Below are 24,287 nucleotides of genomic sequence, written 5' to 3' on the forward strand. Positions count from 1 at the left end.
TATTATGTTTCAAAAAAACTACGTTTCCCACGATACAGGGTAAAAAACATTCCTCTTACCTTAACGGATTTATTGATATTCAGCCTTCGTTGTGAACCCTCCAACAAGTTCTTCTCCCCAAATTGGCTTTTGTTTAGGCAATTCAGCTCAGTTCTTGTTCTCGTTAGCCTGTCAATTGGGTCTGTACAAAATGTCTAATCCTTCGGTTTATGGACTTTTTATGCCTGGACGATTAATGGGCCATTGCATTTTGCCAGGCAGAATCGCCGCCACTCCAAGTGGATATATGTAAGAAGTCTTAGCTTTTTAAATTAACCTTTTATTCCTGTGTTATAATTTCTCCCTCAAAAATTGGGAATATTCCAAGTTTTAACTTGAGTATTTTACTTATTCAAGGGAGGGAAAAGAATCCCAACCCCTTTTTGGCAACAGGCCACATCTCTTTAGGTCGTTCTTCTTCTGGGCTCTCTCTTATGCTCTCTTCTCTTCAGCTCTACCTCACACGTTTTCTAAAGGCTGCGCTTCTTTTGGATCAGTGTCCTGCTGAATGACCCAATGATTACCCAGCTTCAGTTCTCTGGGAGAGCTCAGCGAAATGAAAACAAAGAGAAGGGTTCATGGTACCAGGCACCGTCGAAAGGTGCCACCCACATTTGAGCCACGGTTGCAGTGATTCTGCAACAGCGGGTGTACATGTGCAGTAGACCCGTCGTCGCCTTCCAGCTTTCCTCCAGCGATTAATTTTTCTACATGTCTGAAAAAGCTGATCAAACTGAATGTTGGTGTCAAAGTGTCAGATAAGGCAATGCCAGACCAACAAAAAGGCAGATTCTCAAAAGAAAAAAAGTGTCAGAAATGTCTTTTGAGAAACCTTCAAAATCCTAAAGAACTATTTACTCAGAAGCATCTTAATTATTAATGACTTCTTGAAAGAAAAAAACATCAGTGCTTTAAATACAACAAATGATTCTCTGTAGCCCTGTACACTAATTGCCCCCCTCTCTTCTCATGTGTCTCTTTCAGGTATTCGGCCCCAAATCATGAACGGGCCTATGCATCCGCGCCCGCTGGTGGCACTGCTGGATGGGCGCGACTGCACCGTGGAGATGCCCATCCTGAAAGACTTAGCAACCGTCGCCTTCTGCGATGCCCAGTCGACACAGGAGATCCACGAGAAGGTAGGACACACACTCTTTGACACACACAGCGGCATGCATCATAGCAACCGAAAGCTGATGGGGGAGATTGCTCGTGTCCACCTCGATCACCGAGCTGATGTGTGAATCGTGTTATATTGGCCTCATGTACACTCGGCAGTTAAAAAATAGTGGCTTCATTATGATTTAATGTCACTTTGGGGCATTGGGTGTGATGCCTATATCAGTGCCATTGTTCTAATAGAGAGTCTTGTACGGCGGGGATGCAGTGTAATTACATTGGCTTGTCGAGGTTCTTTATTGTCTTTTATGCAGCGCTCCGGCTGCAAAACAATATACGTCTGCAGAGATGGGTATCACCCAGGAGCGATCTCTCCATCTGAAGATGGAGAGCGAGCCGCTACATCTTTTCGTCTCGCTGTCTTTATGAAAATAGGACATATTAAAAAAGAAGCATTTGCATAAAGATCAATTCAATCAAGACCTCGGGCAGAGAAGAGGCGAGGTGAGGGGGAGAGCGGGGGGTGCCTTTTTGTTTGTTTTTAACACTACCTTATCAGGAAAAACATGATTGTAATGTTCACCTCAGCAGCATATTCAGCACTTCGCAGTAATAACCCGCAGTCTGGATACCCAGAGGGGCGTGATAGATTGAAAATGTCCAATATCTTTCCTGCGCTGCATGTATGCAGAGATGTAGTGTTGATAACTGTGGAATTTCTGCATAATGTAGACGAGCGCGACTGCGCGCCTACGTTGGAGTTGCGAGTTGTGTAAAACTAGAAGACCAATGGATCTCCTGCCAGAGCCATAACTTTTTTATTTTTTAGGCGAGACGTGAATGATGACACTCGAGCGATGACGGAGCACGAAAAACGTTACAAACCCACTTCAGGGAAATTCAGCACCTGTGCTCATCCGCCAAGGTCAATGATCCTTGGTGTTTGTTTCGGTCGTTACAGCCTCATATACCGCTTGTAAAGCTTGGATCGCAGCCCACATGGCATTCTGTCAAGAATGGCTTATCACACAGTTCAGCTTGACTCAGCCACTGAAAGTGTTAAGCTTAGCGATGTAGTGAGACCCAGTAAATAATATAATATAATATAATATAATATAATATAATATAATATAATATAATATAATATAATATAATATAATATAATATAATATAATATAATATAATTTTGTCAGTAATCAAGGTCTGCAGCTGGTAGTTTCTCTTTGCCGGCATTGAAAGTATTTCCCCGATGGTTTTTCATACAGCTATTTGGCTAGGATGTTCAGAAACAACAAGATTCAGGCCTGCCATGAGCTGGAAACTGATGGAACCAAGTATGTACGTCTGCAGGCGAAGTCGGCGTTTCCAAAGGAAGGCATCTCTCAAGGGCTAAACCTGATAAAACAAACCAAATAAAGCGCGAAACGATTGGACGAGCAAGTGAACATAGGTGTTTCTTGAGTCTTTCTTGAATTGAGGCTTTTAAACATAAGAACACAGTTATCAAGCAAAGCGGTGGCAGTGTCATCCTATGGGACTGTTTTGATGTCAGTGGAGTAGGGACATTGCACAAAGTGGATTTGGACTACTTCCAAATTCTCTCATTTCTAACTCACTTCACCTAGATGGTTGAAACTCACAGATGGGGGTTAAGGGGAGCTTGCAATAGGACAGTCACCCCAAAAGCATAATAGCAGTTTCTGCAGTTGGATATGGCCAACATTGGTATATCCCCAATGTTGGCCATATATCCCCAATGTTGCCCTTAATTAAGGTTTCCAGTATACTATTAACTTAAGATAAGCTGTTGCTCTCCCTTTTTCTCACATTCCTGTTTTATCGCCAACATGGATTTTAAAAATGAGGTGAAAAAGAGGTTTTGATGGCATCCTAAACATGGGGTTATTCTGTCATTTCCCTGCTGCACTTTTATTAATAAGTGATCAATGCTTAGTAGTTTTAAGCGGCAACTATTTTAACAAAACAGCTTTTCCTGTCAGGTGGAAAAAAGTTTGTTCTCAATGTTCCAACCACATTGCGTCCACTTTGGACCGTGTGCCTGGTGACTTCATAACCATGAAATCCTTCCATGGTTAACCACAGAGACACACAAACACACACAAATGGTTTTCTGTTTGATAGGCGTCTAATTGATATTTATTTTTTCTGAAACTCCCACGCAGTGACGAAACACTCAGAGTTCTTGTACCGTTTTGAAAAGTACGGAATTAGATTTCAGCGATCCCAGGTGTGAACAGTGTGAAAAGGTTCTCTCGATTGTTATTCACTGTCCCGTCGTCTTAATGATCCTTCCTACCTTTTTCCTTTCTTCCTTACTCCTCTCCCTCCCTCTTTCCTTCCTTCTATCTGTTCTTTTTCCATTCTCCCTTCCCCACATCCCTCCATCTTTCCCTCCTTTCTCCCAGCTTCTGTTTATTTATTTGAAGCACATTTGAAGCCTGCCCACTGCCGAAATAACAGCTATAAATTCATGGCGAACTTAATTGTGTTGCATTTTAAAATGTCCATAAAAGCCTAAGAAAATTGAGTGTGGAAAAGTGTGACATTTTTTAGACGTAAAATTTGTTGGAACCCTGAATAAAATAATGATCAAAAATATTCATTAAAATAAATGACCAAATTCCAACAATCTTCTCCTCAAGCTCAGAAGGAAAAAGAAAAATCTGTCAGCTTTCAGTGCAGAGGGATGTTGGTGTGCGTGTGTGTGTGTGTGTAAGGAGTGTTTTAACCTTGAACTAGTATCTGGAAGGCCTGTCCAGGACACAGTGCTAATAAAAGCAGTATGGAAATTCAGAGCTAATCTACTAATCACAGGAAAGCTAATTCAGTTTGGCTGGAGGTTGAATGTAGCGCTGTTATTTAGGCGCTGACAGGGGCCCGGGCAGATACTGAGGGGGAGTAGTTTAGATCTTCATCAAACCGACTAGCAGGCCGGGTCACCTTGAGAGCCCTCGGGTGTTTCACTGCTACTGATCTCTGTAGGTGGCACAATTCAGATTCGTCCACTGCCGATTCTTTGGATCTTCTGAGGGATACCCCAAAACTTTCTAGCGTGAACTTAAAAGATAACTACTTTAACTATATATGCAAAGGTTGGCATTAATTTAACACAGCTTGACGGCACATCCCTATTTCCTTTCCGAGTGTAGTTCTTGAACTTTGACAGGATTTATTTTTCTGGTTTGAATAATGAACGTCTGTTCGTTCCCAGGCTGATTCACTGACCAGAATTATGTAGCTCTACAACGACAAAAAAAACAAAAACTTTTTGAACAAACATTAAAAGAACACAAGTTATTTCCACTGTCCTCTGGGGGAGAATAAATAGCTTCTTCCTTTTTGAACTCTTAAGCGCCTTTTAATGGTTATATATTTTTTTACCATGTGCTGCAAAAGCTTGACTATCATTTCTAATGTCGTTTGGATAAAGATATTTTTCTGGGTGCTTTTTCCTCACTTTGCCATCTTTGTCGTTTGCAGCTCTGGTCTATTCGTGTGTCTTTTTGTGTTAAGGTGACGTAATCGGAACCGGTGCAGACACTACACATCAACTAAAGATACTTTAAATCTACTTTCATCGCCATTTACTGAAAGTAATTTTCTATGTAATCCACTCAGCATAAAGAAATGTGGTTATATGACTCCAGTCATGATTATCCACCAGCAGGAGGTCACTTCTAGTTATTTTTGGTTTAATCAATAGTCGTTTCAGATGAGTCAGCTGGTCTCTGCAAATATCGAAAGTGGGTGTAATTATGTTTATTTGTATTTTTGCTTTTTGTGCATGAACGGCTTTATGAACAGCTGAAATGGATATGCAGATATTCACATACACAGTATAAAAAGAGAGATCATATTTCAATGACTGTCTGACAATAATCAATAGTTTATATACTGTACAGTATGTAAACACTAGAGATTTATTTAAGATTGAAAGTCTTTGTCACTTTGAATTTGCAAATAGTTGGGAGCCTATTAGGGTCCAAAACTATGAAAAAATGGCATTCTTTTACAGTTTCAACAGTATTTTCACAAGATCTTTTTTTCTTACTTTTATTCTGGGTTTAATTTATACATTTCCCCCCAAACCGTGTTCATCTCTTAAACACAGAACTTGTCTCCTTTTAAACAGAAATGCATTAAATGTATTCACAGAAAGACTGGCTAGAGCATTTGTTCAAGAGAAGTTGATGCAACGCTGTGAAACTCTGAAATTGATATTTGATCGTGATGGGCACGGGCGTGTAGTTTTATCTTTTAAATATTATCTTCTTAGCGCAAAATTTGAAATTGGTTGTTGTGAATGTGTAGTCAGAGTCAGCCTTGACCTCACTATGGAGACGGATAAACACCCTGAGTGGAGTCCTGGTGATCACGCAGCAGTACAGATCCAGGCAAACGCACTCTGCAACATGTTTTCTTTTTTTTTTTTTCCCGCTGTTTGTACATCATTCTGGCCTTTCTCAACATCCTGGATTGACAGAAGCTCTACTCTCTCAAGCCCTTCCAGAGTTCTACCTTATCTTTTTGTCCATGCACGCCTCCCTGCCCACGCTCACACACACACACAGACGCAAACACACACTAAGAATGCCCCCTCCTCTTCTCTATCCGGTCTTCATGGGCTCTTACTGCACACAGCCTTCTTTCTTACCCAGTCCGGCTTTTTGCAGTCTGTGCTGTTGGTCAGTTTGGCTGGTGTTGACCCAAAGCAGCGTCTCTTGTCAGTGGGAAGCTGAATAGAGCAGAGGCCTCCTGATGTTTCATTGGAAGACAACCAACTACTCAACTCTGGTGGCTGTAACTACACATATCCAGTGCAGGAACGTTTTGATCGTGTTGGGTAAAAAATAAAAAAATAAAAAAATCTTTTGGCTTAATGAGTGTGAATAATCACATGATCTGTGCAAAGTTGCAAAGTCCATTCAAAAGAGAAGCAAATTTTGTAAGCACATGGCAAGAGATAAGAATTTAATTAAAAGGAATAGAGAAATATTTTTTTTGTGTCTTGGTTTTATCTGCAGGTGCTAAATGAGGCAGTGGGAGCCATGATGTACCACACCATCACCTTGACCAGAGAGGACCTGGAGAAGTTCAAAGCCCTACGCATCATCATCCGCATCGGTAGCGGATATGACAACATCGACATCAAGGCGGCTGGAGAGCTAGGTAATGAATTGTTATTTTGGGGTTTAAAATATTCCTCTATTCACGCATACGTTTTACACATGAATGCTTGTGCTCGTGCGAACTATCGTGTTCACATTTAGAACCGATAATGCGTTTTTAATGCTTTTATTTTTGGTGCAACAACACGGAATTAGAATAGGCTTTGATCTAAAGCACTCGGCCCGAAAGAAATGCTGCAATGGTTTGTAATGACGACCTCAGTTTTTAGCAACAGAGTCCAAGAGTGGAGAACAATTGGCTGCTTTCGGTTGTCATTTTAAAAGAGAGGTTATGGCAAGCTGTTCGTGATCCTGGCATTGCAATTTTTTACCGTCTAGTTTACAAAGGCTAGTTGAGGTTTACGCTATAAAATTAACCACCAAATGCCATTGGGCTGACAGTTTGGCACTACCTTTAGGTCTTGCAGGAAGTAATTTTTTTAAATTAATTTGTTTGTTGTTGTTTTTTAAATAGGAAAGATTTTGTTCAGTTTGGGAGCTAATCAAGTGGTTTATTTTTGTGTTTTCTTTTATAGACTGGGAAAAGACCCTGGCATTTGACATCTTTTCCTACTTTTTGTTGCCTTTCTGTGCCGCTCTGTCTTAAGGTTTGAAAATAGCTTTAAACCGTCTGTTTGACGATACACGTTTGATTGAGCAACACGTAGATCAATGGAAAAACTCAATGAAGATCTTAGAAGAATAGTAAATATTTATGATTAAAATGGACCCAAACAATAAAAAAAAATATTATATATATATATATTGGAGTCATTTCTTAAGAGCTGCATATTTCTAAATTATCATTTCTAGTAGGTGCAAGTAGTGATATGAGGGGAATTTGGTTAAAAGTTCAGGAACAACTTGGGAATCTTTGAGACTCAAAAGGTGCGATGAATTGGAAAAAGTGTTGCTGTGTTCTCAATCATTGCTGAGGCTTTCATTTTGCTATAAACGTCACAGGTTTGGTGTTTCTTGAGAACGAAGCCCCTGCACCAGAATCGACACCTTCATGCTTGTTAGAAATTTGCGACCATCTGCATGTGGAGGTCAAATATTTTTCTGGGGAAAAAAAAGTTGTGCAGTCAAATGAGACAAACCATTTGACCGGTGATGAGAAGTATATTCGGAAGAGTCAAAGTGAGGCTTTCAAATCTAGAAACACAGTAGCAGCTGTCAAGTATGGCAGTGGTGCCATCATGCTGTGGGGTTATTTCTGATTATTTACACAAAAACAACTGCATGTTGGAAAAAAAAGTGTACCTCTGAAGTCTTCGACTTTGCCTCAGTGTAACACTTAAATGCGTGTTCCAACAGGACGATGATTCCAGACACACCAAACTGCTTATGCAAAAGATAATGCATGTTTATAGTGGGTTAATACATCCGCCCTGACCTCTGGACCCCAATGAAAATATGTGGAATTTACTTAAAAGCTTTATTCGTCACATGACCAAACACGAGGGGGGGTTTGGCAACACTGCTTTACTTTAAAGAAAACCTGAATCAATATAGCAGCAGGTGTTTGATTGGAGGTGTTGCTGTGAAAAGTGCTCTATTCCAAATGGTTTCCATTGATTCCAACGCAGAGAGTTTTGCCTGCCATCTTCCTTGTTTGATCTTTTGTTTACCTGTCAATGACATGCTTCACTTTAAGCGCCAGTGTTTGGATTTATCCAGATAGCTTATGAGTGATTCATCAAATCATTTGCAATGTGCTCAAAAAAAATAAATAAATAAATAAATAATATTCAAACAGGGGTTGCTGAAGATGGTGATCAAAATAAGATCTATGTCTGAAGGGAATTTTCCATTGAAAAGACTTGCTTCAAGTACCTTTTCTGAGTTTCCTGGTATGCATTTTTAGAATAGTGTTTAAAGCCGAAGTTAACGGTAAGACGAACCGTGAAGATGGAACTACGTCCAAGCCAGACTTTTCAAAGCCACTGAAAGGAAAAGGAAGACAAGAGTTTGGTTCATCCTCTGAACCACCACCCAGGCTCCTATCAGCAGGCTCGGTGGCTCAAACGGCTCTTAGAGCTGACAAAGCTGCCATTTCCCTGCCAATACGAGATACCGTGTCTAACTGCCACCCACTCGCCGACAGCGTGCTGCCTTTTGCAACACAGGAGTCAAAAAGCTATCGGGCCTCGAGAAGGCAGCGCAGATATGACGGCTGAGAGGAGAAGAAAGAGGCCATTGATTGAACATTGAACAGGCTCTGGGTATTTTTTGCTGTCTGCAGACCACCGTGCTGTTACTCAGAGATACAGAGTGGGATGAGGGCATTAGTGGAGAGCCGGGGCAGGCAGAAGTGCTTTGAAAGGAGTATGAAAAAATAAAAAAAGACCCGAAGGAAAGACGAGGTAATACCACGAGGTCAGAGGTTTAAATTGCTTGAAGGCAGCTAAATTGAGAACACTCTGCTGGAGTATAACTCAACAGAAAGTCCCTAAAACTTCAATGTTTTCAGGTCATCCTGTTACTGACAGTAGAATGCTTGTGTTTGGCCGTGATAGTTCACTTTGATTTAAAAAGGTGCAACATAAATAAAGATTTTTGGGTTTACACAGGCTACTTTAACACAGCATTCGTGTTTGGTGTGAAGCAAACACATTTTGACAGATATTTGCATCGTTGCTTCTTGTATCCAATTCAAGCTAAACATTTTCCAAGCGACAATTCAATTTTCTTTTTCTTTTTTTTAACGTTGCTAACCATATTTTGGGTGAAAACTGATTGTTTTATTTATTTTTTATATCACCTATTCAGATTGATTTGAAACTCTTTTGGCCTCTTTCTCTTCCTTCAGGTATCGCTGTGTGCAACATTCCCTCTGCAGCCGTGGAGGAGACGGCCGATTCCACCATTTGTCACATCCTGAACCTCTACAGGCGGAACACCTGGCTCTATCAAGCTCTCCGGGAGGGCACGAGGGTCCAGAGCGTGGAACAGATCCGCGAGGTGGCCTCCGGTGCCGCCCGCATCCGAGGCGAAACCCTCGGCCTCATCGGATTTGGTGAATGTCCAGCATATTCATTCTTGTGCCAGTAATGAATCTCATCCTTTCCCCTTAAAATGCTTCCTATGCCACGATGATTTTCTCTGCTCTTTTGTGTTGACAAAGCTAATTAAAATGCTACTAGGTTCCACGGCAACACTACGCCATTTTTAAATGGTTAATCTGGTACTATTTTGAGAACTTGGTAGAAAAAAGAAACAGACAATCCTGGAGCTCTAGGTAAGCACCATCAGAATAATGTGACTGGCTAGCCTTTAGCCGCGAATGTTAACGGTGCCATTCGCTTTGAAGTTGTGTTTCCGTCTAGACTACGGAAACACAACGTGGGCGGTACCGCCCCCCAGGGGGCATTCAGAGGACGGCAGGGGGCGCTGGCGGACATTTTTACAAAAGTGGGGCGCTGGGATGCCTTTGGGGGGGCATTTAGTCGAAGGTAAACGTTACACCTTAAATGCACAAAAATGCCAGTTTAGACTTTGAGCAACTTGGTAAAACTGTATTGTGTAACATTAAATCATGCTTGGCTGCAACTGTATCGATGGCAGCTCTTCTTCTATTCAGTGTTTGTAGCTTCATGGCGCAGCTCCGCTCCGCATCAGTTCAGCGTTACACCGGCTGATGACGTTGCTGTGATTCACTTTGTCTGGTATTTATGTAGGCTACATATGTTTTGGCAGTTCTGTGATCATGTCAAAGCAGCAATTTATATTAAAAAGTGTTTTATTTCCGTTTGAAAGCTGCCCGCTACCATGGAAGGACAACATGTAATTACTAAAATCACGATACCTTCACTTTGTATACCTCTGAAAAATGAACCCATTTAAATAAAGAAATCCCTCCATGGGTGATACCACGTTAGAGAGCGTTCATTTTATAGCGTTAACACGGTGCTGTAAGTGGTCCGGTATGAAACGGGTTTGATGGATCAACGGTACCACAGCACTTTTAAATTTCAATAATCAGAATACCGAAATTGTTTCTGTTGTTTTAAAAAGTTTATGTCAGTCTGCCTTTTCCCCATCAATATGTTTCCCAACCGCCCTGCACCTTAGGGAGTTAAAAAAACAAACAAACAAAAATAATAAAACGCCACGCACATTGCACAAAATTCTGAAACAGGAGAAGCGGGCAAAACGGAGCGACGAACTAGATGTGAATTATGGCATAAAAACAGAGAATCTGACGCTGAACAGTGAAAAATCAACGCATGATGTGAATCACATGACGATTCGATGGCGCAGCAGGTGATGAGTGAAAATTACTGGTGGTCAATAAACGATAAAATAAATCTAGCAACAGGAAAGAAATTAAAGTGGACATAGCAATAAACCAAGAGAGGATAATACTAATCAAAGGAAACTAAATGGAAATGAATGAAGAACAAATTGCAAGAATAAACTAAGAAACTAAAGTAAATACAGAGGAATAAACTGGTATGGCAAGACCTTTCGAGCAATGATTAATACAGAGACTGTATGGCAAGAATAAACAGACACTATTTCCAGATTAAAGGTAAAATAATATTGTTGAAGTGTCATGGGTAGGGACGCAACTACACATTATTCAGGTGGATGCGAAAACATAAATCGGCGCCCCCCCCACAAAGGAGTGTAGAAACATACGCTCGCCTCCCCCCCAACCCCCTCCTCCAGACGCTGATACATTTAGGGCAAAACTCGCTACATTTACCCCGTTATGTGCGCGAGGTGAAGGAGCGTAAGGCGCGCTGAAGTGTACGGGAAAACATAATTGGTGCGCCGATTCAAAACATCTACAATAATGATTGTAACATTAATAATAAAATAATTGTCAGTGCAAAGTAGCCTACACATTCTTTGGTGGGGGGCGGTGAGGGACCTGGATAAAGGCTAGGGGGGCGCTAGCCAGAAAAAGGTTGAGAAACACTGTTCTAGACAGCAAATGATCATCTCTGGTGAAAATCTGAAATACTTAGTGACCAAAATCCGATTTCAGATTTCTAAAACCTTTATTCTGTCCGTGAAAATACAAAAGTGTGACAATGTTAATGTGTTTTTTGGCTGGACTACTTAAATAGTCGACATGCAGAAATATACTGACTAGTCAAAGATGGCGTGGGAAATTCTGCACACACACAAAAAAAATGCTTAAGTGCACAAAGATTGATCAAGATAATGTCTGAGGAGGCTGCAGGAGAAACAAGCAAAAGGTTGTTTCTCCTGCAGCACATCAAATGCAAAGTGCAGCAGGAGGTTTTGTAGCCTCCACAGGCCTCCTGAATTATTAGGCTTTCCTTTCCACATTCTACGGAGCGTGGCAACAATCACAGATGAAGCCGCAACAAAGCAGCCGCCTCGTTTGCGAAAAGAAAACACGTGGATTCGTAGTTTTTCCAAATCTGTTTTTCATCTCATCTCCTCTCGTCTCATCTCGTTTTAATGAACCCGGTATTGTGTTATAAACTAGACGTATTTTTATTTATTTTTTATATATATCCATACTTTGCATCTCTTTGTTTTCCTCTGACTTCAACACCTCGCTCAACATGGCTCATTTTTAGTATTCTTCACGAATAACTTCCACGCCGATGATCATTATTGTTCCCGCAATCTGGTAGCGATTGGGTACCACGCATTCGCTGATCAGCGCCGACCACCGGCCACTGCATCCCTACTTTCATGTAGTGTGTTTTCAGATCTCCTTGCCAGTCAGAGGGCCTTCTGTTTTTTCTGCTCTGATAAGGTTGTTGTTTTTTTCCCCGCTCCGCTCGTCCCCCAGATTATCTCAAGGTTGTCTGTTTGGCCTCCCTCCGGGCCGACTCCCTCTATCCGCTCTCACAGCCCACCGCTCTAATGCTCCGCCATAATATCTTTATTATTTTCTTCTCTTCTGTTTTTCCGACTCTTCGTCTCTGTTATTGCTCTCCCCTGACATCTCGCGCGGCCATAATCAGCCCTCATGGCGTACTCCATTCTGCCTCAGTGTGTGTAAATGTGTACGTTTCACTCTCTGCTACCGTTTCTCTGTTGATTGTGTGTGTTTTTTTTGTTGTTTTTTTTGGGGGGGGGATTCTGATCCATTGTCTCCTGTCTCAGCATCGCCAGGCACTCGAATGCTCGGCGTTCTCATAAGCATTTGAAGAGTGCCACCTTATCTCTGTGTCCACACACAAACACACACAACCTGCAGGTCCCAGACAGCTGCGCAGACTAACTGTGCACTGAGCCACCGGGCTCTGGCATAGAAAACCGCCTTCCTCATTCTCTTGTTTTTACCCAGTCCTCCCACTTCCAGCCTCATCCCAGAGTCCTTCTGGCTCGAGCAGTTCTCAAAACAGTGCCCATTGTTAGTGGAAAAGCAAAAGGCCTCCTGGAGTTCACTTGCAGGACTCGGCTCAGGCTGCCAGCTGCAGATACAAAAGGTTCTTCAGGTGTCAAACCTGAGTCACTTCTGCTTTTTCTGCTTCGTTAGATTTTTAAGTTAATTCAAGTAGCTGTTGTTTAGTTGTCTTTATCTGAATAACAAACGAATTCATTGAGCAAGAGCTAACTATAAGCAATCAATGCATGTTTAAACATTTTTGAATGTCAAATTAAAATGGTTATTAGATTTTTTTACATTTTTTTTGTCCCTGGTACTGGAAGCAACACATCAGTCAAAGGCATTAAATGCATCCAGTTCACCCGTTTTGAATTTCCGTCACACCCAGCTACCGCGTTGGCTTCGGTGCTGACAGCTAGAATGAAGCGAAGTTCAGGAATGTGTTTTAACCTCACGTAACATTCGGCGGTCTTCGTCTTCACTCTTCCTCTGTGAATAGATCGGCGACACGAAGCAAAAAAAGTCGAGTCGAGGAGAATGAGCCAGACATCGAAGCGTTCCCGTGGGCGACAGATCCTCTGGTTCTTTTACAGTTATTGGTATTGATCAGCCGCATGAAGAAGCCGAACGGAAACGAGCTTTGATGCTCGGGGTATTTTATATAGCTTCCATTACAGCCGCGGTGCCACTAAAGCAAATATTGTTTTGTGCTCAATGCATCAGCTGTAAATAAATCTGATTCTGTTTCAACTATAAAAAGGTTTATATAGATAGAAAATACCTGAAGAAGCCTGCAGCTGCAGGGCAACTTTTTTTTTTTTTTTTCCAAGCTTCAGAACAGGCTGTTGTGATTCACACCACCTGCAGACACTCCCTTCCTGCTGCTGACGGCACAGTTTTAAGACTGCAATCAGAAACAACAGAGGATGGCGATCAGTTCATTCCTCAGAGTTCTCACACCGTCTGGAAAAGTCTGGAGTAAATGGATTGCTTAATTGTCCATCCATCTCTATATCATCCATCCGTCCATTTGTCATTTGTTATACATCTGTCTAGCTATTAATCTCTCTGACAGGGAGGGGACAAATGGGACAATCGTCTTGTTCCCGTGGCATCTGGAACTGGGTCCTTCGACTATCAAATTATGGCCAGTGTATAATTCTCCTCCTTCAAAAGAGGCTTGCTTGTGAATAGAAATGTAGCATTAGTATTTAAGTTACAAGTAGTGATGAAGATGGTTTAATCTTTGGTTAGTTCAGGCCAGTAAAATCTAAAATACTCTGTGCGCCACAGCAGAGAGGAAAACACAATCTGTCCCTGCTCTGGGTCAGGCAGCTGCTACATCATTTCGATATAAACGGCGCCGCGACCGTCACCTGACAAACACGCCTCAGTTCACTCCCTAAACCACTTCCCCTCGCAGTTGGTCTTCTCTCTTCTGTGTTCTCTGCTCTCATGGTGTTAACAAAACTTGTTAGCACCAAGTCAGACACATCTCTGACGTCTTTCGTCTGGTGGTGAGCGGCCGTGGATGAAATTGAGATATATTGTTGCAGAGCCTCGTTTGCTGAAGAACGGTTCCTATTATGACGTTTGGAGTGCAAATATACACGTCCCACACTAGCAGTATCCTAAAATATGAACGATTTGCTTTCCGTAGCCCAGCTTCAGGGTTAAGGAAAGCCAAAAGTGCCACAACTCAATACTGCAAAAGGATCCAAAATGTTATCGATGAATATGAAAACTGCAATACACCTGGAAATTTGTGTGGCAAATAAATCTATGCATCTTGATCTTAAAGACATGTTGAAATATTTTTTTAATTGCTTTTTGATTTGTATATTATGTAAAAAAAAACAAAAAAAAACCACTCAACGGTGTAGGTTAACCAATCAGTTAGGGTTTACTAAGTGAGACACAACAGCAGTTTAAATTAATTCATGGTGTACTTTAGAACAGGAAGCAAAAAAGCCATTAAAAAAATACATCTCTTTGTATGATTTTAATATAAGTTTCATTCAATTTTTTATTTGATTCCACAATTTAAGTACTTCAGTAAGTGCCAATGTGTTGAAAAGAAAATATGTATTTTTATGAGATAAATACTTAAAATTTTATTCAAGTGATCAACTGTAACAATATATTAATGACTGGCCTTCAATTAGAAGGAATATCATCTGGAACCTGTTCTAAGACGGAAAACTAAAAATGCAAAGTATATATAGCAGAGAGGAGAGAAGATGGAGGAAGAAAAAAATGAGACAGAATGAATTAAAAATTATGTCTTTAAGTAGTAAACATGAATTCCTTTTTCTACGACTCAGAGAATACATCTGAGATGGTATTTTCTTGAGCCCAGGCAAAGCTCTCTGCTGGCTTTTATCTCTCTTCCATCCATCCATCCATTTTTTTTTTTTTTCAGGCTAACTTTGGTAACTTAGGTAGAATTTGAGGTCAAAGGCAGCATCCACAATTATCCATTAGTGCATTTAAAATGAACAGGGAACATCTGCTCATCTGAGCTTGGAAACGTTTGAAAATGGGTCATTAAATATGTGCAGGAACCCTGATTCCTCGACTCTGAGGAGCTCAAGTGTGCTCGGGAAATACCCGGGTGTAAAGTAGCTACGACAGAAACCGAAGCCGGGCGCGTCTAAAAGTGAAACGATTCATCACGTTAGAAACACTTCGCCATCCGTCGCTTTAAAATCTACTTAGAAAATGACTGAATAATTAGCTGTTAATTTAGCTGCAACTTCAAGTTGCCCCGTTCTGAATCCTCCCTTCTCTTAATGGACACGACGCTCCATCACGAGTCCCAGAGAGCATAAAGGACATCGTATCGCTCCTTTCCGCAGCTGACACCAGACAGCTCTCCTTTGCTCTGCAGCCACCGAGCAGAACGCTTCCCCCAGCCAACAACTCGAGAGGAGACTCTCATCCTACACAACACATGTCCGCGAGAGACGGAGAGGCTTAATATGTGCGGCAGAGTCCCACTCTGAATCACTGTCTGTTACCTCGCTGTGTGAGATGATTTCTGTGTCACGACTCTCTCCCTAAATTCCTCAATGATTTTAATCTCCTCAAGACGAGGAAAGCAGCTTCCGCTGGTGGAAATTGTTACAACAAACAGTCATGAACTGATTTGAGACCCTTGCATTTGAAGATAAGAGGTGTTTCGCAGAATTTGCGCAAAAATCTGTATCGGAGGTGTAACTATCAAACTATTTTTAATTGAAAATTATTGTTCCAACGAAGAGCAGCTGCATCTCATATTTACTGACCTGACTGCTATGTTCCTCGGTCGTAATTTAAGGCCATCTGTTTACTAATGTTCTCCTTAGCACACATTTGGACCGTGCGTTTACGCAAATGATTTGCGCCCGCAGGTCGTTCGGGTCAGGCGGTGGCCGTGCGGGCTAAGGTCTTCGGCTTCAACGTCCTCTTCTACGACCCGTACCTGCAGGACGGACTGGAGCGCTCGCTGGGCGTGCAGCGCGTCTACACCCTGCAGGACCTGCTCTACCAGAGCGACTGCGTCTCCCTGCACTGCAACCTGAACGAGCACAACCACCATCTCATCAACGACTTCACCATCAAACAGGTGAAAACAGCCTAACGTGTTAAAACCACAGTGGTGTGTGGTGAATCTTATCAAAATTCTGTCCAAAGGATGAGGTCTTTATATTCATTAAATATTTCGGATTAAGATAAATCAGGATGAATCAAAGATGATTATACGTCGGTTAGTATCACAAAACAAACCCAGAGGATCTTGTAATCAATGTAATCGAGAATTCGTTTAATTGACTAAGGTATTTACTTCTGATCAATTTAACCTAAAAGAACTGCACAGACGACAGCTCTCAAGTTATTTCTACTCTCTGCTATTAATAAAGCTGCTGAGCCTGTCTTTTACTACAAATATCCTTGTGCTTTTGCTTTGAAGGTCTCGCAGTCACACCGCATGTTCAACAAATATTGAAGAAATGCAAGATTAGCTGGTCTTTCGATTTAAAAGTCTGTCCTGGCTTTTTTTTTTCAAGACAAGAAAAACACCCGTCTCTCCAACGTTGACGTCTGTATTGGGTTATAGTGACAATTCCAAAAAGAAAAGAGTTCATGTCTGAAACGCAGTCATTGCAACTATTACTTCTTTTTTTTTTTTTACTTTTTCACATTGTATTTGGTTTGTTTGGATATACTTCTTCTCCTAATAAAGGAAATAATCTTTTTTTTTTTTTTAAACTTTGTTAACTTTGTCTGAAGTTAACACTCATATGATTTGAAACATTTATGCGTCAAGAAAGCAAAAAAGTAAAAAAAAAAAAATACTCTCATGTCACTGCACGTTGACAGGCGTTTGAGTTTTTCTCTTGGGATAACACTTTGAAGCTATAAAGTCGTGGATATTTTTGAGGTAGCTGTGACTGGACTTAAAAGGTCAGAGACACGGACAGCAGGGAAAAAACCTCAGAGGATAGAAGTTAAATCTGAAGTGATCAGTGCACTGCGCCCTGACTTGAACACAAAGCAGCGATGTCTGGTAAGTGGGCCCTGATGAGCTGTATTTTTATTACGCTTCCAACCTGTAGGATGTCCCGACCTGAAGAAAGCAGAGAATGAAGAGGAGGGGTGAAGACAAAAAAGAAAAAAAAAAGAACCAGCTCTTTATCCGATAGCTCCACTAAAGCTGGACACAAATTCATTCCTTTGCTCTGTCAAATGCAATTAGCACCAGCCCACGGCTATAGCAAATATATTGACTGGCTGCACAGCGGGAGGCGGAGGGACAGAGCTGCTCTCCGACTCGCTGTCTGAGGCGACATCTGCAGGGAAGCTGAGGGACTGCGTCGGCGTGCGAACGACTGCACTTTTCCTCCTTATTTCCTTTTCGAGATGTTCTGAATGCATGAAGAGATAAGTAGGAGTGGGAGTAACAGCCTAACCCAGTTAAATGCATATTTCTACAAAGCTCATGACTCTCAGTTGCTTCTTTAAGTGCTGCGATGAAGCGACACTTTTTCCTCACTAGTGCGTCTAAAAAATGTTGCCGGTTCTTCTCAGCTGCTAAAATGTAAATGTGCGTGCGTGTGTGTGCATATGTGTGTGTGAAAACAAGCAGAGCCTAATAAGACTGCCTGCCAGTGTAAAGGCTTTTGTCAAGATGAAGGTATTACTCTCATCTGAGCAGATTGGCTTTATTTATCTCCCCGTCACATTTGTTGTAAGACGTTTCATTCCATAAACACCCCATCGTTGTCTTTCAGGTCTTTAGAGGCCGAACCTGAAACACGCAGTCTGATGATCAGCTCTCGATCACGCAAATAATCGAAAAGACAGGCGGACTCTCCACTTTTTAACTGCGTTTTCTTTTCCTTTTCTTTGTGTGTGTGTCGCAGATGCGTCAGGGCGCGTTCCTGGTCAACACCGCGCGGGGAGGCCTGGTGGACGAGAAAGCTCTGGCCCAGGCGCTGAAGGAGGGCAGGATACGGGGAGCCGCCCTGGACGTCCATGAAACTGAGCCCTTCGCGTAAGTCGCTCAGGCAGAACCGGGACGTACGAAAGGAAGTTCAGCCAGTTGGGGGAAGGCACCCGATCTTCATCTAAAAGGGTCAATCAGAGAGTTGTGGAGGAATTGCTTTGACTGACAATGTGTTGCAAGTCTGAAAATTCCAGTAGAATGTGTTTTCACCACCCTTTGTTTAATGTACTTAAACTGTTCAACCTGGAAGCAATGACAACGTAATTGTTTTAGCTTTAAACATATTTTAATAGATAAAGCTTTAGTTGGCCATAAGCTAACTGTAGATTTCTGTGTCTGAATTTGAGCTCAAACGGCTAAAAACTGCTAGCAGAAACATCCGCCTTCTGCCTTCTAAGCTGTGAGCCAAGAAGTCACTTAACTCTTGTCCTCCAGTTTCCCACCTTTTTAGAGATCCATGTTTCAGATCTCAGAGGGTAGCTGGTGCTGATGCGTCGTTCACGCATCAGGGGCATCATGGGAGTTTTTTGGATGCTGTGCGTTTCCGGCTGGCTGCCCAACTGACTGGCTGCTGCTGCAGCGTGGGAGGGGGGGTTGAAAGTGATCCAGATGGATCTGGAGCTCCTGCTCTACTAACCTAATATGTCAACAGGGCGGGTGGGGGAGAGATTTCATAACTTTTTTTTCCCCCTATTGTCCCACGGATCCGATTTGCTGCCGAGACGTTGCACAAGCAGATCAAACAGGAATGTTGTGAGGACAGAGGAAGAGAAGGAGAAGGAATATAAACAGGATGAGAAATTTTGTCTTTATTCGACAGGAGGCTGGCTGATTCTACACAATGAGGGGGCATCTCAGGATTTTTGAACATCAACAAAAAATGTGATTTATTTTCTATTTTGTCATTTTAATAAAATAGATGCTTTATAGGGGTTGGTCAGGCATCGTTAGCCATTCAACCATTATCATACTGTCAGAAGTACTCAAGTGGGCAGGTGACAAGTCTGACGGAAAAATCACATGAGCATCTGCAGAAGGCTTGTAAGCAGAAGGAAGCATGAAGGGCTCTAAAACTTTCTTGTCGACTGATTCACTTAAGTTTTCCATTACTATGCTTTTGGATGCTTTCTGTGAACATCCGGTTTCTTTAGCAATGAGTCTTTGTGTTTTCACCGTCCTGCCATTTAGAGTTATAAGTGATGGTTTCCTAGAGAACTGCCAAGTTGGCGGTTTTCCACATCATTGCGTAGCCCCTCGCATGATCAAACATTTCTGCATTTAAAATATGTTTTTATCGGCCTAATGTAATTTTTTACATTTTCACATAAACTGAATTGTGGGTTTCATTCATTATTTTTTTGAATAATTCAGCTGATCTGATTTTTCTAAGGATTCTAGATTTTGAAATGGAGCCAATCTAACGTTCCAAATACCACAAAAGTAATGAATTAGCCGCTTAACCATATTGTTAAAGTGGAAGACAGGTTTAGTGTTGATTTATGGAAAACACTCATGTAATTAAAAAAAAGTGAAATTGCTTTTTATTAAAAATGTTAGAAGCTGTCAAAAAAAAAAAAAAAGAATTAGAAACTATAAAACCGTAAAATTGTCAATCGGAAATTATATTGAAAGTGTGTGTGTGTGTGTTGCAGTTTTGCACAGGGCCCTCTGAAAGACGCGCCAAACCTGATCTGCACGCCTCACACAGCCTGGTACAGTGAGCAGTCTTCTCTGGAAATGAGGGAGGCGGCTGCCACTGAAATCCGAAGAGCCATCACAGGTACGCAGAACATTCACAGATCCCCCCTGTAACAGGTGTCAGCTCTGGCTCCGTGTGTCCTTATGCTCGACCAGCATTTCACAACAACATCCAGGCTGTCACGTAATCTTGATTTGCATATGTTTAATCAACTCGTTTGCTCCTCGGCGCCATCTAGCGGCTCATTCCATCTTTTTGGATCGATTCATCCTCTACTCTGTCCGTTTCACTTGGCAGGACGAATCCCTGATAGTCTACGAAACTGTGTGAACAAGGAGTTTTTTGTTACCACGGCACCCTGGGGAGTTATGGAGCAACCAGGCATTCACCCTGAGCTCAACGGCGCCGCCTACAGGTAGGAGCGGAAAGTTCTGGAGGGCAGTATGCGTCTTCAAAAGTAGTTCATTTAAGGACAGAGATCATTTTATATAATTTTCTTCGCAGTGAACTCGTTTTATATTCGATCTCAATAAGAATCAACGTTGTTTGTGGTTGTGGTGGGACAAAATGTAAAAAAAAAAAAAAGCAAGATACTGTATCACAGAGCCCCCAGACACTCTACCTGTGTGTCCATTATATTCAGTTCTGGGTTCTTTTATCTCAGCATGTCCGCCTCCGTCTCCTTCTTTCATGCAGCCAAGTGAACCAAACTCTCCCGGCTGTAACAACTGGCATCCCCCAAGACAAAATTAATGCCTAGATCAGGAGCAGGTAAATGAGACACCAATGGATGGGAAACCTCTCACCTTAAACTCACCTGATGTGTGCCCTCCCCTACCTCTATAGACCCCTCCCCCTCCTCCCCCTCAAGAACTCACCCGTTTGACTGAACTCAGAGTAGAGCTGGATGGCAGTGAATGTGGGTTTTGAGTGTCCCAGTAAGCATGATGCAATTCAGATGCAATCTCATGGATGGACAGATTTTCTGTGGTTTCCTCTTTCTGGGTTTTTCTTTTGTTTGTTTGTTTGGGGATAATTTCTTTGCTGGTTTATGGGTTTTATTGTGATTTTTTTTTCTTCCTAGAAAGCCTTTAGTGCCTCTTTCTTTCAAATATATCACAGAGCCAAATCAGGAACTACAAATGTTTACTTACTTTAAAATGCCTAACAAGAGCTTTAGATAGCTTATGTAAATTAACTTTATGTTAATTAAGTTGTTTTTCGTTGAGGCTTAGCAAATATGAGGATTTGATTTAGTCTCACTAAAATGAAGAAAATCCATGACTCCCAAAGAGGATGATATTAAAAGTAACAAAATGTTTCTGTAATTAGGTCTAAATAAAAAAATTTTTTTACAAAAGTGTCACATAAAGACCAACTTTGAGTTTCAAGATGGCCGCTCCTCACATCAACCAAGACGTGGTGAAAACATGTTTATTTTACAACACGTACTTGTAGGAGTGCATCTAATATCAACGCTGCAAGATTATGCGACTCTAATCTGAACAAATTAAGTTGAGCTTTCATGTGAAAGGTAAATCTTAAAACGATGTTTCGTAAGAGGTACGGCGAACAGTAGCTACTTAAGCTACTGTTGAAATTCCGACTTCAACTACGCCATTCATTCAACTGGGCACCTCTGATGCGTTGAGCGACACTTTCCACAAACGCCACTTTTAATTTGTTCTGCTCGTATTTGCAGACACATGTAACATTGATCTTGGACACACTCTTAGGTGTGTGTCTTATAAGCATGTTTCCACCAAAGGTTACTATTGATGATGCAATTGAGCGGCCATGTTGGATCTCAAATCATTTGAAAAACTCTTCGACTTTCCGAGTAAGTTGGGGGAGCATTCCAAGGCCATCGACATTAGCATTTTCAGATCATTCAGAACACAATGGTGCACAGACTCTGTACAGTACTTTTTACTTTGTACAGTATATAGATGTAAGTTGATGATATAAACACGGCAATAGTACATTTTTATCTAACTGATTGGTTATAAGTTGTCCCTATTGTTGCCCTTTATTCAGCTTGAAATAGCATTTAATATTGACGGAGATAACAGAATAAGTAATCTCAAATGGTTAGCACTTTTAAATTTGTTCAATATATACCGTAGCATAGGGGAGTTAGCTTAGCACTTCTTCACAAATTACAATCATTAAAGATTTTAATAGCTTTATTTAATTCTGGTACTTCTAAAAGTCTAACTCCCATCAAAGCCGAACTCTTAAATGCAGGAACTTCTAATAAGAATGTGTGAATCAGTTCCTGAAGAGGCTTCTGTGGTGGAAAAGAGGCAGTAGGATCTCTAGATGTGTGCTGAAATTCAATATTTTAGCTTACACTGCACTTAACCTCGACTCCTCCGCCGCCAGATATCCGCCGGGTGTCGTTGGAGTGGCTCCAGGCGGCCTCCCGGGGGCGTTAGAGGGCATGGTGCCCGGTGGGGTCCCCATCGCCCACACTCTGCCCTCTGGTACACACCCTTCCCAGGCCCCGTCACCAAACCAGCCCTCCAAACACGGCGAGACCAGAGAGCACCTCACCGAGCAATAGCAGCCGAAGGGATCCGAGCAGCGAACATCTCATCTGACGACGTTCAGAAAAAAAACAACAACAACCGATCACGAAGTAAACCGACCAACCTGGGGACCAAGAGACAGTGAAAAGCGACACAAAGCGGCTGCCTGTTGAACCAGCCTGGAAATGGGAACTAAGGAAGTGTTACGGGGGAATTTGTACTTTTAAAGTTTCGGTTTTTACTCTGTCCGTTTGAGTTCTGTACCGACTTTACTCTTTGATGATGTTTTTGAGTTGTTTTTTTTTTTTTCCTCCTCCACCTTGGGGACATGCCTATGCTTGTGGACACAGAGTCCAGTGCTTTTAGTGCTCCAGGATGATTACCTGATGAGACTCTGTTCTGCCTACCCTATACAAACCAGAGCTCATGGGAAATATAGGCCCACTTCTCAGAAGAACAGAAAAAAAGACCATCCTGTGCTACTGGACCTCATTCATCCCCCTCCTGAACTCCCAACACCTTTCCGATCCCTCCTTTATGTAACAAGTGTGCGTTGTTTAGATTTCCCCCACCCCCCATTTAAGGCTCAGAAAAGATTTTATTTCGTTTTCTTTTAGTGTGAATGATTAAGAATTTATTATCAACATATATCTATTTATCATTCAAATAAACATGAGATTTGTCATCAGTTCTAATAATCTATAGTGATTTTCAACCCTTTCCTGGCAGCAATTCACAGCTGCAATATCACCATCGCCACCAGGGGTCACTTTTATACTTTGGAGATGTCCACTTTTTGGTAGGTGAACGATATGAGGGTTAAAGTTTTAAGTTATATACAGAGGTGTACAGCTACCTCGGTTTTTAAAAAGGGGGAACCTGCGACTACCATCAGTGATCATTCAGGTTCCTGAGTAAATTCACTGCTGGCAGGAAAGGGTTAAAGCACACTTCAGTTCTTAACTCAGGAAAAACACTTTTTTGCAGATTTCCCTCCCATTGAATTGTCATCGCTTGAGTTGTAAAAAAAAAAAAAAAAAAAAAAAAGAAAGTTAAGACTAATCCGGTGAGTCTGGATATGTTCTCTCCTCCATCATCCTCTCCATTGTGGTATTTTTCTATACAAGGTGCATCATATGTTTTTGGTGTTAAAGAGTTTTGAGGAGTCCTGTTAGATTTGTATTGCCTAGTTAAATGTTCCTATAACCATAGTCCTATGTGATCCATCCTCTCTCTCTCTCTCTCCTCCCTCCTTATGGTTTCTTTGTTCTATTCAAGGCCTGGTTCTTTGGGGAATGGGAGGGGGTCGTCCTGTACTCTGTAAGAGCAATAGCTGAAACTCCTTAGTGTCCCGACAATAGCGGAAGAGGCAGCCAGCAGTATGTTTTTGTTTTTAGTGTGAGTATTTGTATTTGTTTCTTGTACAAGGTGAACATTTAGCATTCAGTACAGTTCAAATAAAGAGATGATTCAGAGATCCAGTGGTCGTGTTACTTGATTCCGATCTTTAGGCGCGACTTCAGAAGACGTCTTGGTTTTAGTACGTTTGTTTCGAACGCGACTGGAAGCCTTCCGGGATCTGATCAAATACATTTAAATGTAGTACAATGAACTATCAAGCCTTCCATCTTTAAAAACGTTCGCTTCTCATGAAAACGACACAACTAGTAGGCTGTGATAAATAATATAAAGTCTGAAATCATGGATCGTATAGTTTGTACTTCCTCTGAATTTACAGGCTTTCTTTCTGAAACGTTTTGGAAGGCAACGTGCAACGTTAGAAGAAAACATCTTACGGCGGCTTTTACCTCGTATGGAATGCAGCCAGTGTATTCTTCAAACTTACAGGTTGCTTTCTGGAGTTTTCCCACGAACAAAAGCTACTTCCAAGCACCAATAT

At 41.6% G+C, this 24,287-nt stretch overlaps 1 protein-coding gene across 6 annotated transcripts in view; it reads left to right on the top strand.

The window, feature by feature from the left end:
* Positions 1-23,864, top strand: part of ctbp2l (C-terminal binding protein 2, like) — a 117,341-nt gene extending 93,477 nt beyond the window's left edge. For 4 of the 6 annotated variants that reach the window (XM_081601019.1, XM_008437129.3, XM_008437133.3 and 1 more), the window contains 8 exons: positions 1,024-1,178; positions 6,204-6,348; positions 9,160-9,366; positions 16,062-16,276; positions 18,075-18,205; positions 19,810-19,937; positions 20,154-20,271; positions 22,242-23,864. In XM_081601019.1, coding sequence (XP_081457145.1) covers positions 1,024-1,178; positions 6,204-6,348; positions 9,160-9,366; positions 16,062-16,276; positions 18,075-18,205; positions 19,810-19,937; positions 20,154-20,271; positions 22,242-22,422 — 1,280 coding nt within the window. In that variant the 3' untranslated portion in view covers positions 22,423-23,864. Of the gene's footprint in view, positions 1-1,023; positions 1,179-6,203; positions 6,349-9,159; positions 9,367-16,061; positions 16,277-18,074; positions 18,206-19,809; positions 19,938-20,153; positions 20,272-20,552; positions 20,628-22,241 lie in introns of all 6 variants that reach the window. The other 2 variants (XM_081601020.1, XM_008437130.3) reach the window with 1 other exon arrangement.
* Positions 23,865-24,287: the final 423 nt, after the last annotated feature.

The sequence above is a fragment of the Poecilia reticulata genome, chromosome 19 (genome assembly GCF_904066995.2).
Source record: "Poecilia reticulata chromosome 19, P_reticulata-male-v2, whole genome shotgun sequence".
Classification (NCBI taxonomy): Eukaryota; Metazoa; Chordata; class Actinopteri; order Cyprinodontiformes; family Poeciliidae; genus Poecilia; species Poecilia reticulata.